Below are 15360 nucleotides of genomic sequence, written 5' to 3' on the forward strand. Positions count from 1 at the left end.
CTATCTATCCACAATGTAATGGGGGGGTAATAGTCATTACTGTAAACACTATAGATGTCATTACTGTAAACGCTATAGATGTCAGAGTACTATCTATCCACAATGTAATTTGGGGGTAATAGTCATTACTGTAAACACTATAGATGTCATTACTGTAAACGCTATAGATGTCAGAGTACTATCTATCCACAATGTAATTTGGGGGTAATAGTCATTACTGTAAACACTATAGATGTCATTACTGTAAACGCTATAGATGTCAGAGTACTATCTATCCTAAATGTAATGACTTAAATGTATTATTATTATATAAAAAAAAATATATACTGTGTAATAAAAGTATTGGGGGGTAGAATTGATCTTCATTATATGTAAACACACTTGTCCAGGGAGGCATCTCTTTGTTTGAACGATGGCCCACGTCAACTCTGGATGACTTCTTTACAGTACAGTACAATACAATACAGTACAGTACAATACAGTACAATACAATACAGTACAATACAATACAATACAGTACAATACAATACAGTACAATACAATACAATACAGTACAATACAATACAGTACAATACAGTACAATACAGTACAGTATAATACAATACAGTACAATACAATACAATACAATACAGTACAATACAGTACAATACAATACAGTACAGTACAATACAATACAGTACAATACAGTACAATACAATACAATACAGTACAATACAGTACAGTACAATACAGTACAGTACAATATAATACAGTACAGTACAGTACAATACAGTACAGTACAATACAGTACTGTACAATACAATACAGTACAATACAGTACATTACAGTACAATACAATGCAGTACAATACAATACAGTACAATACAATACAGTACAATACAGTACAATACAATACAATACAATACAGTACAATACAATACAGTACAATATTGTACAGTACAATACAATACAGTACAGTATAATACAGTACAATACAGTACAGTACAGTACAATACAATACAGTACAATACAGTACAATACAATACAGTACAATACAGTACAGTACAGTACAATACAATACAGTACAATACAGTACAATACAATACAATACAGTACAGAACAATACAGTACAATACAATACAATACAGTACAGAACAATACAGTACAATACAATACAATACAGTACAGAACAATACAGTACAATACAATACAATACAGTACAGAACAATACAGTACAGTACAACCTTGTTCATTAGTTACAGCAAACAACAGCAATGTGTGTTCTGCTCCGTTCTCAACCCCCCAAACAGCAGACCTCACACATACAGTTGAGACGACCACAGGTTCAACCTCAGTGCAGCTCCCCTGAATGGAGGGCATGTTGTGGGGTTAAGGGCCTTGTTCAATGGCCCAACAAAAGGGGATTGTTTTGAGGATGTGAACACAGCAGCCCTCCAGTGTTCCGATAAATCCGCCTGTTTTTTCCTGGCCCGGGACAGGTCCAATGCCTGCCACAGCTCCAACTCATTTGCCACTGGGCGAAAACCTGAGTTAATCTTTTGAAATAAGTATGAGTTAATCTGCCAAAATGAAGCTTAAATGCTTTGCAGATGTATCATTATTATAAGGTAGAAGAACAACTGACATGCTGTTGTCATCCAATTACATGTGGCGCAGGAACCGCTGACTCACTGCATTTGTAACAGTATATTTTTAGACCGTCCCCTCGCCCATACCCGGGCGCGAACTAGGGACCTTCTGCACACATCAACAGTCACCCTCGAAGCATCGTTACCCATCGCTCCACAAAAGCCGCGGCCCTTGCAGAGCAAGGGGAACTACTACTTCAAGGTCTCAGAGCAAGTGACGTCACTGATTGAAACGCTATTTAGCGCCCACGCTAACTAAGCTAGCCGTTTCACATCCGTTACACATTATTCTATCAAGACACCTGCTGTTAACACTTAACTAGTTAGGACAGCTCATGAACCGTCCTAAATATCTGCCGACTAGGTGGGACTACAGACTTCATGCACATCTTATATTAGTTGAGTAAAATGTCTTTATTCTCAGCACCAATTTTCTACTCTGAGACGCTTTGTGGATATGGGCCCAGATCTCAAAAGAATGTTATAAAAAAAATATTAATGTTTGTTTTAAATAATAAAAAATATATATATATTGCTAATGTAACCCACTGTAAAGACAGTGTTCAGTTTGTATGGCACTGCTCATGTCCACATTATGGAACTGCCTGTGTCCCTGTACAGAACTGCCCGCGTCCCTGTACAGAACTGCCCGCGTCCCTGTACAGAACTGCCCGCGTCCCTGTACAGAACTGCCCGCGTCCCTGTACAGAACTGTCCGCGTCCCTGTACAGAACTGCCCGCGTCCCTGTACAGAACTGCCCGCGTCCCTGTACAGAACTGCCCGCGTCCCTGTACAGAACTGCCCGCGTCCCTGTACAGAACTGCCCGCGTCCCTGTACAGAACTGCCCGCGTCCCTGTACAGAACTGCCCGCGTCCCTGTACAGAACTGCCCGCGTCCCTGTACAGAACTGCCCGCGTCCCTGTACAGAACTGCCCGCGTCCCTGTACAGAACTGCCCGCGTCCCTGTACAGAACTGCCCGCGTCCCTGTACAGAACTGCCCGCGTCCCCGTACAGAACTGCCCGCGTCCCTGTACAGAACTGTCCGCGTCCCTGTACAGAACTGTCCGCGTCCCTGTACAGAACTGCCCGCGTCCCTGTACGGTGTGGCGCCAAGGATATTGTCCAGTCATGTGCAGAGTGGGCTGAGGTGATCTTGGGGAATAACAATGGCATTCGCTACAGTGTTGAGACGCCAACGTTTAATGTTCAATTAGCTTTTTTGCTTAATGGCCAGGGACAGTATGTGTTGCCAGATCCTTTTCACTCCCTATCCTTGTTACATTTTGTTGTTCACCCGATTCGACATCATCCTTGAGACAAGGGACAGACGAACGACCTGTTAGCTAGCTACTCTACCAGCAGCTATGGGGGGGGGGGGGGGGGTTGATTCATAACAGAATTAAGCCTTGTGACGCTACTGATACCTCTCACCATGTCACCTAACGTCTTCTTAGTGCCATAAAAATAGTGCCATGAATTAACGGCATGAATTAAAGCCATGAATTAACATGGACTGTCAATGGAGACAAGTTTATTTATATGGTGTCAAACTGCCAACGTGTTCACGTCACGTGACACGTACACGTCATGTAGACGTAGAGTTCACGTGGTGTTCACGTCGCGTAATGTGTCACTGACATGTCACGTGTCAGTTTGCGTGTAAGTTTGTTATGAACGCCTTTAAAAACATCTACATGTGTTATGCCTTACGTGTTAGTTTAAGTGTCTGTTAAATTCCCCACCTCGATACAAAAAGTATTAGGCTAGTTGATATCGCAGCCAACAGTACTGTATATATATGCCTATTTCTTGCATCAATACAAACACAAGGGCTTCTTGGTAGCCTAGTGGCTACCAAGATTGCTAGATGGAATCCCAAACTGACAAGATAAAAAAATGTTTTGCCCGAGCAAGGCAGTTAACCCATTGTTCCCCGGGCGATGGATACTTGGATTTCGATTATGGCAGCTCCCTGCACCTCTCTGACTCAAAGGGGTTGGGTTACATGTGGAAGACACATTTCAGTTGAATAAACATACAGTTGTACTGGGAACTCTGAAAAAAATGAGCTCAGACTGGGATTTTTGCTTTGTTTTGAACAGTCATCCAACTTCGAATCTCTGGCATCTTTCTCTGACCTGAAAATCACGTTTCCCTCCACTTCCCAGTTTACCGGATTAACAGACATAATCACTGTCACGATGCCATCGTTTGTCTATACATTTCTGTGGATGCCTTATGGTTAAAAGCAGGGTTCGAATTGAGTGGGTATGTGAGGATATAGGCCTTGTTATAGAGACGTGCAAAAAAGCATATGCTACCACTTGTTTGCTTAGCCATAGGAAAAGCAACAGTCCAGATTTTATAAAGCGATCTAGGCTATAACAATGATAAAACGACACGATTATTTCTGCAGTCTACTAGCCTATCGGAGGTCTTGCGCAGTCTAAACATCACAGGAAAATGTGGTTGGTTTATTAAATGCTATGCAATGTAGAGCTATGTCTAATGCAAAATACCAAAATGTTTGAATCGTTATGGGTCTATACATAGACCAAACAGATTAACAGATAAAAACATTTATTATTCAGGAGAATCCCATTGAGTCAGGCTATTCATTTCAGTGCAGTTGCGTTCTTACGCATATCCTTGGGACTAAACGGAACCGAAAACACACCAGCATGTTTTAATCACAGATAATGATGAAGCCTGAACATTTAAGCTGTTTGTCATTGATTTAGCCCACATTTGCCTACATATTTGATACATATGAAGACCTATATTTAATCTGTAATTGACAAACAAAAGCCTGACTAGGATCCTGACTTTCCCCCACGTCATATTTGTTACCAATTAGGCTAAATGTATTCCTATTAATTTGATTAGGCTAACCAATTAATGTTATTTACCATCTTCTGCTTTTTATGAATAAACAGGCATCATATACATAATATAATTTCAATGCCTGCCCCCCCCCCCCCATAGCTCATTAGTACACCCTTGTGGTTGAATATATACAGTGCCTTCGTCCCCTTTGACGTTTTTCCTATTGTGTTGCATTCCAACCTGTAATTTAAATGTATATTTATTTGGATTTCTTGTAATCGACATACACAAAATAGTCAAATTGGTGAAGTGAAATTACTAAAATGACTTGTTTAAAAAAAGTATTAATAAAACAGAAAAGTGGTGCATGCATAGGTATTCACACCTTTTGCTAAGAAGCCCCTAAAGAAGTCACAGAATTAGTTAAATAAAGTCCACCTGTGTGCAATCTAAGTGTCACATGATTTGTTACATGATCTCAGTATATATACACCAGTTCTGAAAGGCCCTAGAGTCTGCATCACCACTAAGCAAGGGGCACCACCAAAGCAAGCGGCACCATGAAGACCAAGGAGCTCTCCAAACAGGTCAGGGACAAAGTTGTGGAGAAGTACAGATCAGGGTTGGGTTATAAAAAAATATCCCAAACTTTGAACATCCCACAGAGCACTATTAAATCCATTATTAAAAAATGGAAAGAATATGGCACCACAACAAGCCTGCCAAGAGAGGGCCGCCCACCAAAACTTACAGACCAGGCAAGGAGAGCATTAATCAGAGAGGCAACAAAGAGACCAAACATAACCCTGAAGGAGCTGCAAAGCTCCACAGCAGAGATTGGAGTATCTGTCCATAGGACCACTTTAAGCTGTACACTCCACAGAGCTGGGCTTTACGGAAGAGTGGCCAGAAATAAATAAGCAAACATGTTTAGTGTTCGCCCAATTTAAAAAATATACATTTTACTAGGCAAGTCAGTTAAAAACAAATTCTTATTTTCAATGGGTTAACTGCCTTGTTCAAGGTCAGAATGACAGATTTGTACCTTGTCAGCTTGGGGATTTGATCTTGCAACCTGCAATCATGTTAATGGCAGACAGAAAATAAAGGATACCTGTCTAATTGTTGATGTCAGTGGGGTTGGTAAGGGATGTTCCCTGGAAAAGATAGAGATACATTATGACAGGGTGGTGTCATACACCTTAACAGTACCTACCTGAAAGTGGCGGTTACTTAACGTGACCCAGTGGCCTTGAGATTGACTATTTGGGCCAATGTTGGTACTGCTGACAGAGGAGCCTCTTAAAGAAGAAGTTACAGGTCTGTGAGAGCCAGAAATCTTGCTTGTTTGTAGGTGACCAAATACTTATTTTCCACCATAATTTGCAAATAAATTCATAAAAAATCCTACAATGTGATTTTCTGGATATTTTTTTTCTCATTTTGTCTGTCATAGTTGAAGTGTACCTATGATGAAAATTACAGGCCTCTCTCATCTTTTTAAGTGGGAGAACTTGCACAATTGGTGGCTGACTAAATACTTTTTTGCCCCACTGTATATTACCTAAAGTAAACTGAGCCTGTGTTCATAGAACATAAAACAAATTGGATCTAAAACGTGAGGGGGAAAGTACAGAAAGTTTGGACGCCATGTTGATTCCTTCTCGTTCATGTAAACCATTAGCAACCTAGGCTAACTCCATTAACTTACTTACAATAGGGAAAATACCAACCAGTTTTCACTGTTAAAACTGCCTTCAATTGCCTTCAAACTCATGGACTATGTAATCTCGGTTTAGTAAAGAAATAAAGAAATGGAATAAATCAACTGAGCAAACCAGAAACCTTTCAATATACAAATGTTAACATTATTTTAAAACGATTTAATTACAATACATAGAAATGTTGTTGGACTATAGTAGATGAAGAATCAATATTTTTTAGATTGAGTATTTATTGGGTGTATCGGGTGTATTTTATGTGAAAATGTGTTCGTATTATAAATGGTATTTTAATGTTTAAGGACTCTTGGAAGATTAGTCCAAATGGGGACTAAAATAGATCCTAATCAAATCAAATAATATCTTAAATAAGCATGCCCCATTCAAAAAAATGTAGAAATAAGAACAGATATTGCCCTTGGTTCACCCCAGACTTGACTGCCCTTGACCAGCACAAAAACATCCTGTGGCGTTCTGCATTAGCATCGAATAGCCCCTGCGATATGCAACTTTTTAGGGAAGTCAGGAACCAATATACACAGTCAGTTAGGAAAGCTAAGGCTAGCTTTTTCAAACAGAAATTTTCATCCTGTAGCACTAATTCCAAAAAGTTTTGGGACACTGTAAAATCTATGGAGAATAAGAGCACCTCCTCTCATCTGCCCACTGCACTGAGGCTAGGAAACACTGTCACCACCGATGAATCTACGATAATCAAGAATTTCAATAAGCATTTTTCTACAGCTGACCACCGGGCTACCCCAACCCTAGCCAACATCTCAACACCCCCTGCAGCAACTATCTATATTATGTATCCTATCTTCTGAGTTACAGGCAGTTTGCTTTATGGCACATCAGTCATCCAAAACTATGAATACTGCCCCCTAGCCCATTAAGCATCTCCAATCCAAAACTAAATCTAGAATCGGCTTCCTATTTCGCAAAAAGCCTCCTCCACTCATTCTGCCAAACAAACCCTCGTAAAACTGACCATCCTACTGATCCTTGGCTTCGGCGTCATTTACAAAATAGCCTTCAACACTTTACTCAGAAATCTGGATGTAGTCTTTCACAGTGCCATCCGTTTTGTCACCAAAGCCCCATATTCTACCCACCTTTGCGACCTGCATGCTCTCGTTGGCTGGCCCCCGCTTCATACTCATCGCCAAACCAGGTCCAGGTCATCTATAAGTCTTTGCTAGGTAAAGCCAGCCTTATCTCAGCTCACTGGTCACCATAGAAACATCCACCCTGAGCACGCTCTCCAGCAGGTATATTTCACTGGTCATCCCCAAAGCCAACACTTCCTTTGGCCACTTTTCCTTCCAGTTCTCTGCTGCCAATGACTGAAACGAATTGCAAAAATCACTGAAACTGGAGACTTATATCTCCCTCTCTAACTTTACGCATCAGCTGTCAGAGCATTGTACCTGTACATAGCCAATCTGTAAATAGCACACCCAACTACCTCATCCCCATATTGTTATTTATCTATTTGCTCTTTCACACCACAGTATCTCTATTTGCACATCATCATCTGCACATCTATCACTCCAGTATTCATGCTAAATTTGAATTATTTCGCCTGTATGGCCTATTTATTGCCTTACCTCCCTAATCTTACTACATTTGCACACAACGCATATATATATATATATATATTCCTATTGTGTTATTGACTGTACGTTTCTTTATTCCATGTGTAACTCTGTGTTGTTGTTTTTATAGCACTGCTTTGCTTTATCTTGGCCAGGTCACAGTTGTAAATGAGAACTTGTTCTCAACTAGCCTACCTGGTTAAATAAAGGTGTTCTCAACTAGCCTACCGGGTTAAATAAAGGTGTTCTCAACTAGCCTACCGGGTTAAATAAAGGTGTTCTCAACTAGCCTACCTGGTTAAATAAAGGTGTTCTCAACTAGCCTACCTGGTTAAATAAAGGTGTTCTCAACTAGCCTACCTGGTTAAATAAAGGTGTTCTCAACTAGCCTACCTGGTTAAATAAAGGTGTTCTCAACTAGCCTACCTGGTTAAATAAAGGTGTTCTCAACTAGCCTACCTGGTTAAATAAAGGTGTTCTCAACTAGCCTACCTGGTTAAATAAAGGTGTTCTCAACTAGCCTACCTCGTTAAATAAAGGTGTTCTCAACTAGCCTACCTGGTTAAATAAAGGTGTTCTCAACTAGCCTACCTGGTTAAATAAAGGTGAAATAAATAAAAAACGTTAAAAAAAACTCAAACACAGACACATACCATAGCATCTTGCTTACATTTCTTATATTTTAGGTATCCAGCTGAGGCCTTGGATGGGATCATGTTGCACTAAGATGGGCACAGGGGTATATGTACAGTCACAGGGGTATATGCACAGTCACAGGGGTATATGTACAGGAGAAGAAGATGTGGTTACTTGTGGAGGGAGAACAGTGAGGGTGGTGGGTTGAGCACCTGCATTGAAGTTGATTGGTTGCTCTGGCTCATCACATCTTGACTAAAATAGTTTAACGTTGCCATAGGGTTAAAGTTATGTATAGTAACCCTAGGTGTAAAATAATAAATAATGGCTACATCTCAGAAAGTTTTAAACTCTCTAGAGGAGTAAAACAAGGTTGTCCACTATCGGCATATCTATTTATTATTGCCATCAAAATGTAGCTGTTAAAATGAGATCCAACCAATCAAACAATAATCTTAAGGGATTAGAAATCCATGGCTTAAAAACTAAGGTGTCATTGTACGCTGATGATTCATGATTTCTTTTCAAACCTCAATTAGAGTCTCTCCACGGCCTCATAGAGGATCTAGATACTTTTGCTATTCTCTCTGGATTAAAACCAAATTATGATGATGATATTAAGTATTTGATCACAAAAATATGCCAATTCTACATTACCATGTAATTTACCAATAAAATGGTCTGATGGAGATGTGGACATACTCGGTATACAAATCCCAAAAGAAAGAAATGATCTCACTCCAATTAATTTTTATAGAAAGTTAGCAAAAATAGATTAGATCTTGCTACCATGGAAAGGAAAATACCTGTCTATTTGTGGAAAAATCACCCTGATCAACTCTTTAGTCAGATCCCAGTTTACCCTGATTAACTCCTTTAGTCATATCCCAGTTTACCCTGATTAACTCCTTTAGTCATATCCCAGTTTACCCTGATTAACTCCTTTAGTCATATCCCAGTTTACCCTGATTAACTATTTAGTCATATCCCAGTTTACACTGATTAACTCCTTTAGTCATATCCCAGTTTACCCTGATTAACTCCTTTAGTCATATCCCAGTTTACCCTGATTAACTCTTTAGTCATATCCCAGTTTACCCTGATTAACTCCTTTAGTCATATCCCAGTTTACCCTGATTAACTCCTTTAGTCATATCCCAGTTTACCCTGATTAACTCCTTTAGTCATATCCCAGTTTACCCTGATTAACTATTTAGTCATATCCCAGTTTACACCGATTAACTCCTTTAGTCATATCCCAGTTTACCCTGATTAACTCTTTAGTCATATCCCAGTTTACCCTGATTAACTCCTTTAGTCATATCCCAGTTTACCCTGATTAACTCCTTTAGTCATATCCCAGTTTACCCTGATTAACTCTTTAGTCATATCCCAGTTTACCCTGATTAACTCCTTTAGTCATATCCCAGTAATACCCTGATTAACTCCTTTAGTCATATCCCAGTTTACCCTGATTAACTCTTTAGTCATATCCCAGTTTACCCTGATTAACTCCTTTAGTCATATCCCAGTTTACCCTGATTAACTCTTTAGTCATATCACAGTTTACCTATTTGATTATGATTTTGCCTACACCTAGTGACCTGCTTTTTGAATTATGTGAACATAAAATATTCAATTATATTTGGAATGGCAAGCTAAACAAAATGTAATGGGCCTATTTATATAACGAATATGAATTCAGAGGGCAGAAATGATTAAATATTAAAGCATTGGACCTCTCACTAAAGGCATCAGTCATACAAAAGTTATACTTAAATACAAACAGGCTCTCTAGTAAATTGGTAGGAATGTCTCATCCTATGTTCAGGAAGGGCCTTTTCCCCTTTATTCAGATTACACCTGCTCACTTTCGGTTGTTTGAAAAGGAAATAATCTCCAAAATATCGTTATTTTTTAAACAAGCCTTAGAAAGTTGGTTGCAATTTCAGTTTAATCCACCTGAAAAGACAGAACAAATAATACAACAAATATCGTGGTTAAATTCAAATATACTAATTGACAAAAATATATATATTTTTCGAAGAAATGTTTAAAAAAGTTATATTTTAGTGAATGATATCATAAATAGGACTGGTGGAGTTATGTCACACATGTAGTTAACATAGACATATGGACATGTCTGCTCTACCCAAAATTGTCATTAGATCATTTATTTTGGTATTGTCCATATGTTGCTCGTTTTTGGTGACAGGTCCAGGAATGGCTGAAGAATTGCAACATTTGCCTAGAACTAACGCTGTAGATAGCAATACAGGGTGATTTGAAAAGCCATTATTATCAATCAATAATATAATTATTATTTTAGCAAAACATTTTTTTTTAAATTTACAATCTGTAGAAGCTATGAGAATAGAAAGGTTCAGTACTTTTGTGAAGCATCACGGCACAGTTGAAAAATATATGGAAATAGAAATCCAAAATGGATGACGTTGAGAGATAGATGGGAGGGGTTGAATGGAGCTGAAGGGTGGGACTAATAACAAGATAAACAATGTAAAACATTCGGGGTCTGTAACACGTATATAGGTTCAGAAATCTTGTGAAATAGCGCAATTACAAATAGAAATCAAACTGGATGGACATCAGAAATAGAGGAAGGACTAAAAACAAACAAAATAGAACTATTGTAAAATCGATTTTGTCTGTAAAATGTGTATAAGATGTATAAACTGAAGGTAGAAGCAGAAGTGTTTATTAGGTTACTCTAATTGGGGAAAGGGTGGTAGGGTTTGCAGGGAGTATAATCTTTAAAAAGTATGTATATCTATATAGGTATGTGTATGTATATATGTGTATATGTATATATGTGTATCTATATAGGTATGTGTATGTATATATGTGTATATGTATATATGTATATATGTATATCTATATAGGTGTGTGTATGTATATATGTGTATATGTATATATGTGTATCTATATAGGTATGTGTATGTATATATATGTGTATATGTATATATATATATGTATGTGTATCTATATAGGTATGTGTATGTGTATATGTATGCATGCGTGTATGGATATATATATATATTTACCCCAAAAATATATGGGGGATTGGAAATGATGCAGACAATTACATTGATGGAAGCAACAATCTTTCCGCAATATTAAGCTGATCCACCCCTTACAAATTAAAAAAATAAAGTGAGAGATGTAATGTTTGTCTCTGTTGTGTTGAAGTCCAATCAAGCAGGAGAGACCAGCCTCCCCTGTAACCAGCTGTGTGTCCATGAAGAGTGACCGGTCTATGATTCAACCTCTACAGTTTAGAAAGGGAGACTTTTCTACTGAACAAAGGTAAGAAGAGTTCATGGGTCATGGTCAGGGAGTTAAACAACACTGTCTCTAGTAATTTCTCTTCTCTCAGTTTCCCATTTAGTTTTGGTGTTTTCATAATCCATAGGCTAATCGTTTTTTTCCATTTTCATAGTCCTAAAACAATATTAAACAAACACAACATTCCCTGTGTTTGTGTGTGTGTGTGTGTGTCTGTGAGAGAGAGTGTGTGAGAGAGTATGTGAGAGTGTGTACACTCCCTGGATGAGGAGATGTAATCTCATATTTTGTCCACAGAAACCAACAGGAGAGATCAGAGTCAGAGGTTCTCAGTGGTCAGTCTTCCCAGAGTCATCAAACAGACCTGGCCTCTATATTCAGTGTATGTGGTCCTGTTATGTACATTTGTTTTTGTTTACCTCCAGTAAAGTTGATCTGTCAATCATTCATTAATGTGTTAATGAGGGAGCATTTATATTCTTGCTTAACTTAATTACTTTATTTCAGTTGCTTGAAGAGAATATTATGACATTTGTGAAGAACGAGCTGAAGATGTTCAAGAGGATTCTGAGTCCAGAACTCCCAGAAGGCTTTGAGAGTCAGAAGCAGGATGAGGAAGTGGTGGATTCTGAAGATGAGAAGCAGGAGAGCAGTGCCAGAGAGGGGGCTCTGAAGATCACACTGCACGTCCTGAGGAAAATGAATCAGAAGGAGCTTGCTGACACACTGGAAAAAAGTAAGAGCTGTCTGCCTCATGTTGAATGCTGTTTTACAACAAACATTTAAAAGCTGAAACTAAAGTACAGCTAAAGTAGCCGTGTAACACAATGATATTGTAGAAGCCTTTATACAACACTTAGTGACCTCATCAAGTAGCAGCAGAAAATTGTGTTAATTCAATTTACACAGAGAAAAAAATAATACGGCCAATAATGATATAAATCAGTCACACCAGTGTGTAATGCATCATGAAAACATATACACATTTATACACACAGTTAAGAGAATAAGTTAATGTAATTTAAACTTTATAACACAGTCCTACAATACTGTAGGCATTGAAACAGATGCAATATTAATATCCTCTGTGTTATTTCTTCATTCAGATGAGCTTGCTGTGATTTGCCAACATGAACTCAAATCTAATCTAAAGAATAAATTTCAATGTGTATTTGAGGGGATCGCTAAACAAGGAAACCCAACACTTCTCAATAATATCTACACAGAGCTCTACATCACAGAGGGTGGAACAGGAGAGGTCAATAATGAACATGAGCTGAGACAGATTGAGACAACAACCAGGAAACAAGCAAGACCAGAGACTGCGATCAAATGTAACGACATCTTCAAACCCTTAACTGGACAAGACAAACTTATCAGAACTGTGCTGACAAAGGGAGTTGCTGGCATTGGAAAAACAGTCTCTGTGCAGAAGTTCATTCTGGACTGGGCTGAAGGAAAAGCAAATCAGGATGTCCAATTTATATTTTCATTCCCTTTTCGGGAGCTGAATTTGATGAAAGAGAAAAAACACACTTTGATTGAACTTCTCAATCACTTCTCAATGGAAACCAATGAAGAAAGAATCTCCAACTACGACAAGTACAAAGTTCTGTTCATCTTTGATGGTCTAGATGAGTGCCGACTGCCCCTAGACTTCAAGAAGAACAAGATCTGTTGTGACGTCACAAAGTCAACCTCAGTGGATGTTCTGCTGACAAATCTCATCAAGGGAAATCTGCTACCCTCTGCTCTCCTCTGGATAACTACAAGACCTGCAGCAGCCAATAAGATCCCTTCAGGTTGTGTTGACCAGGTGACAGAGGTACGAGGGTTCAATGACCCACAGAAGGAGGAGTACTTCAGGAAGAGATTCAGTGATCAGGGCCTGGCCAGCAGAATCCTCTCACACATAAAGACATCAAGGAGCCTCCACATCATGTGCCACATTCCAGTCTTCTGTTGGATATCTGCAATAGTCCTTGAACACGTCCTGAAACATACGAGAGAAGAGATGCCCAAGACTCTGACTGAGATGTACACACACCTTGTGGAGTTTCATAACAAACAGAAGAATGAAAAGTATCTTGGGAAAGAAGAGACCGATCCACACTGGAATCAAGAGAGCATTCTATCACTTGGAAAACTGGCTTTTCAACAGCTTGTGAAGGGCAATCTGATTTTCTATGAGGAAGACCTGAAAATGGCTCAAATTGATGTCAATGAAGCCTCAGTGTACTCAGGATTGTGCACACAGCTCTTTAAAGAGGAATGTGGGCTGTACCAGAACAAGATGTACTGCTTCGTGCATCTGAGCATTCAGGAGTTTCTGGCTGCTGTATATGTGTTCCTCTCATTCAACAACAACAATGGTAATCTATTGGCCAAACCTCAATCAATGTCTTGGAAACTTTCTGCGCTGTTCAGAAACAAGCCTGAAGTTACTGTCTACAAGAGTGCTGTGGATAAAGCCTTACAAAGTGAGACAGGAAACCTGGACCTTTTCCTCCGATTCCTTCTGGGCCTCTCAATGGAGTCTAATCAGAAGCACTTACGAGGTCTACTGAAAAAGACAAGAAGCAGCTCACAGAGCCATGAAGAAACAGTCAAGTACATCAAGGAGAAGATCAGGGAGAATCCCTCTCCAGAGAAGTGCATCAATCTGTTCCACTGTCTGAATGAACTGAATGACCATTCTCTAGTGGAGGAGATCCAAAGATACCTGAGATCAGGAAGTGTCTCCAGTGAAGAACTCTTACCTGCACAGTGGTCAGCTCTGGTCTTTGTGTTGCTGACTTCAGAAAAGGAGCTGGATGTGTTTGACCTGAGGAAATACTCCAGATCACAGGAAGGTCTTCTGAGGCTGCTGCCAGTGGTCAAAGCCTCCAGAGCTGCTCTGTGAGTACATACAATGACATTTAAGCATTCATGAAAAACATATTGAATCAGTGAGTGCATTGATGTTCACATTAGTAACAATATGACCATACTCTTCTAGGAGTGTCACGCCCTGGCCATAGTTTGCTTTGTATGTTTCTATGTTTTGTTTGGTCAGGGTGTGATCTGAGTGGGCATTCTATGTTGTATGTCTAGTTTGTCTGTTTCTGTGTTTGGCCTGATATGGTTCTCAATCAGAGGCAGGTGTTAGTCATTGTCTCTGATTGGGAACCATATTTAGGTAGCCTGTTTTGTCATTGTGGGTTGTGGGTTGTGGGTGATTGTCTATGTTAGTTGCTTGTGTCAGCACATTTTGTTTAAATAGCTTCACGGTCATTGTTCATTTATTGTTTTGTTCAATTTACTTCGTGTTTTTGTCATCCATTAAAATGATGCATTCACACCGCGCTGCGCTTTGGTCCGCTTCTTACGACGATCATGACAGAATCACCCACCACAAAAGGACCAAGTGGTGTGGTAACAGGCAGCAGCAGGAGGAGCAGCGATCACAGGACTCCTGGACATGGGAGCGAGATCTGGACATTGTTACAACTTGGGAGGAGATAGACAGATGGTCGGTCGACCCAGGGAGAGTGCCGAAGCCCGCCTGGGATTCTCTGGAGCAGTGTGAGGAGGGATACCAGCGAATGGAGTTAGCACGGCGGTGCGAAAGGAAGCCCGAGAGGCAGCCCCAAAAATTTATTGGGG

The 15360-nt window shown here is 39.5% G+C and overlaps 1 protein-coding gene across 1 annotated transcript in view; it reads left to right on the forward strand.

Annotated features, from left to right (window-relative positions):
• Nucleotides 1–2223: 2223 nt before the first annotated feature.
• LOC139423617 (NLR family CARD domain-containing protein 3-like) overlaps nucleotides 2224–15360 on the forward strand; it is a 33606-nt gene continuing 20469 nt past the window's right edge. The window contains exons 1-5 of the mRNA XM_071175201.1: nucleotides 2224–2828; nucleotides 11620–11736; nucleotides 12013–12097; nucleotides 12223–12451; nucleotides 12822–14613. Coding sequence (XP_071031302.1) covers nucleotides 2224–2828; nucleotides 11620–11736; nucleotides 12013–12097; nucleotides 12223–12451; nucleotides 12822–14613 — 2828 coding nt within the window. The remainder of the gene's footprint in view (nucleotides 2829–11619; nucleotides 11737–12012; nucleotides 12098–12222; nucleotides 12452–12821; nucleotides 14614–15360) is intronic.

The sequence above is a fragment of the Oncorhynchus clarkii genome, chromosome 13 (genome assembly GCF_045791955.1).
Source record: "Oncorhynchus clarkii lewisi isolate Uvic-CL-2024 chromosome 13, UVic_Ocla_1.0, whole genome shotgun sequence".
NCBI lineage: Eukaryota > Metazoa > Chordata > Actinopteri > Salmoniformes > Salmonidae > Oncorhynchus > Oncorhynchus clarkii.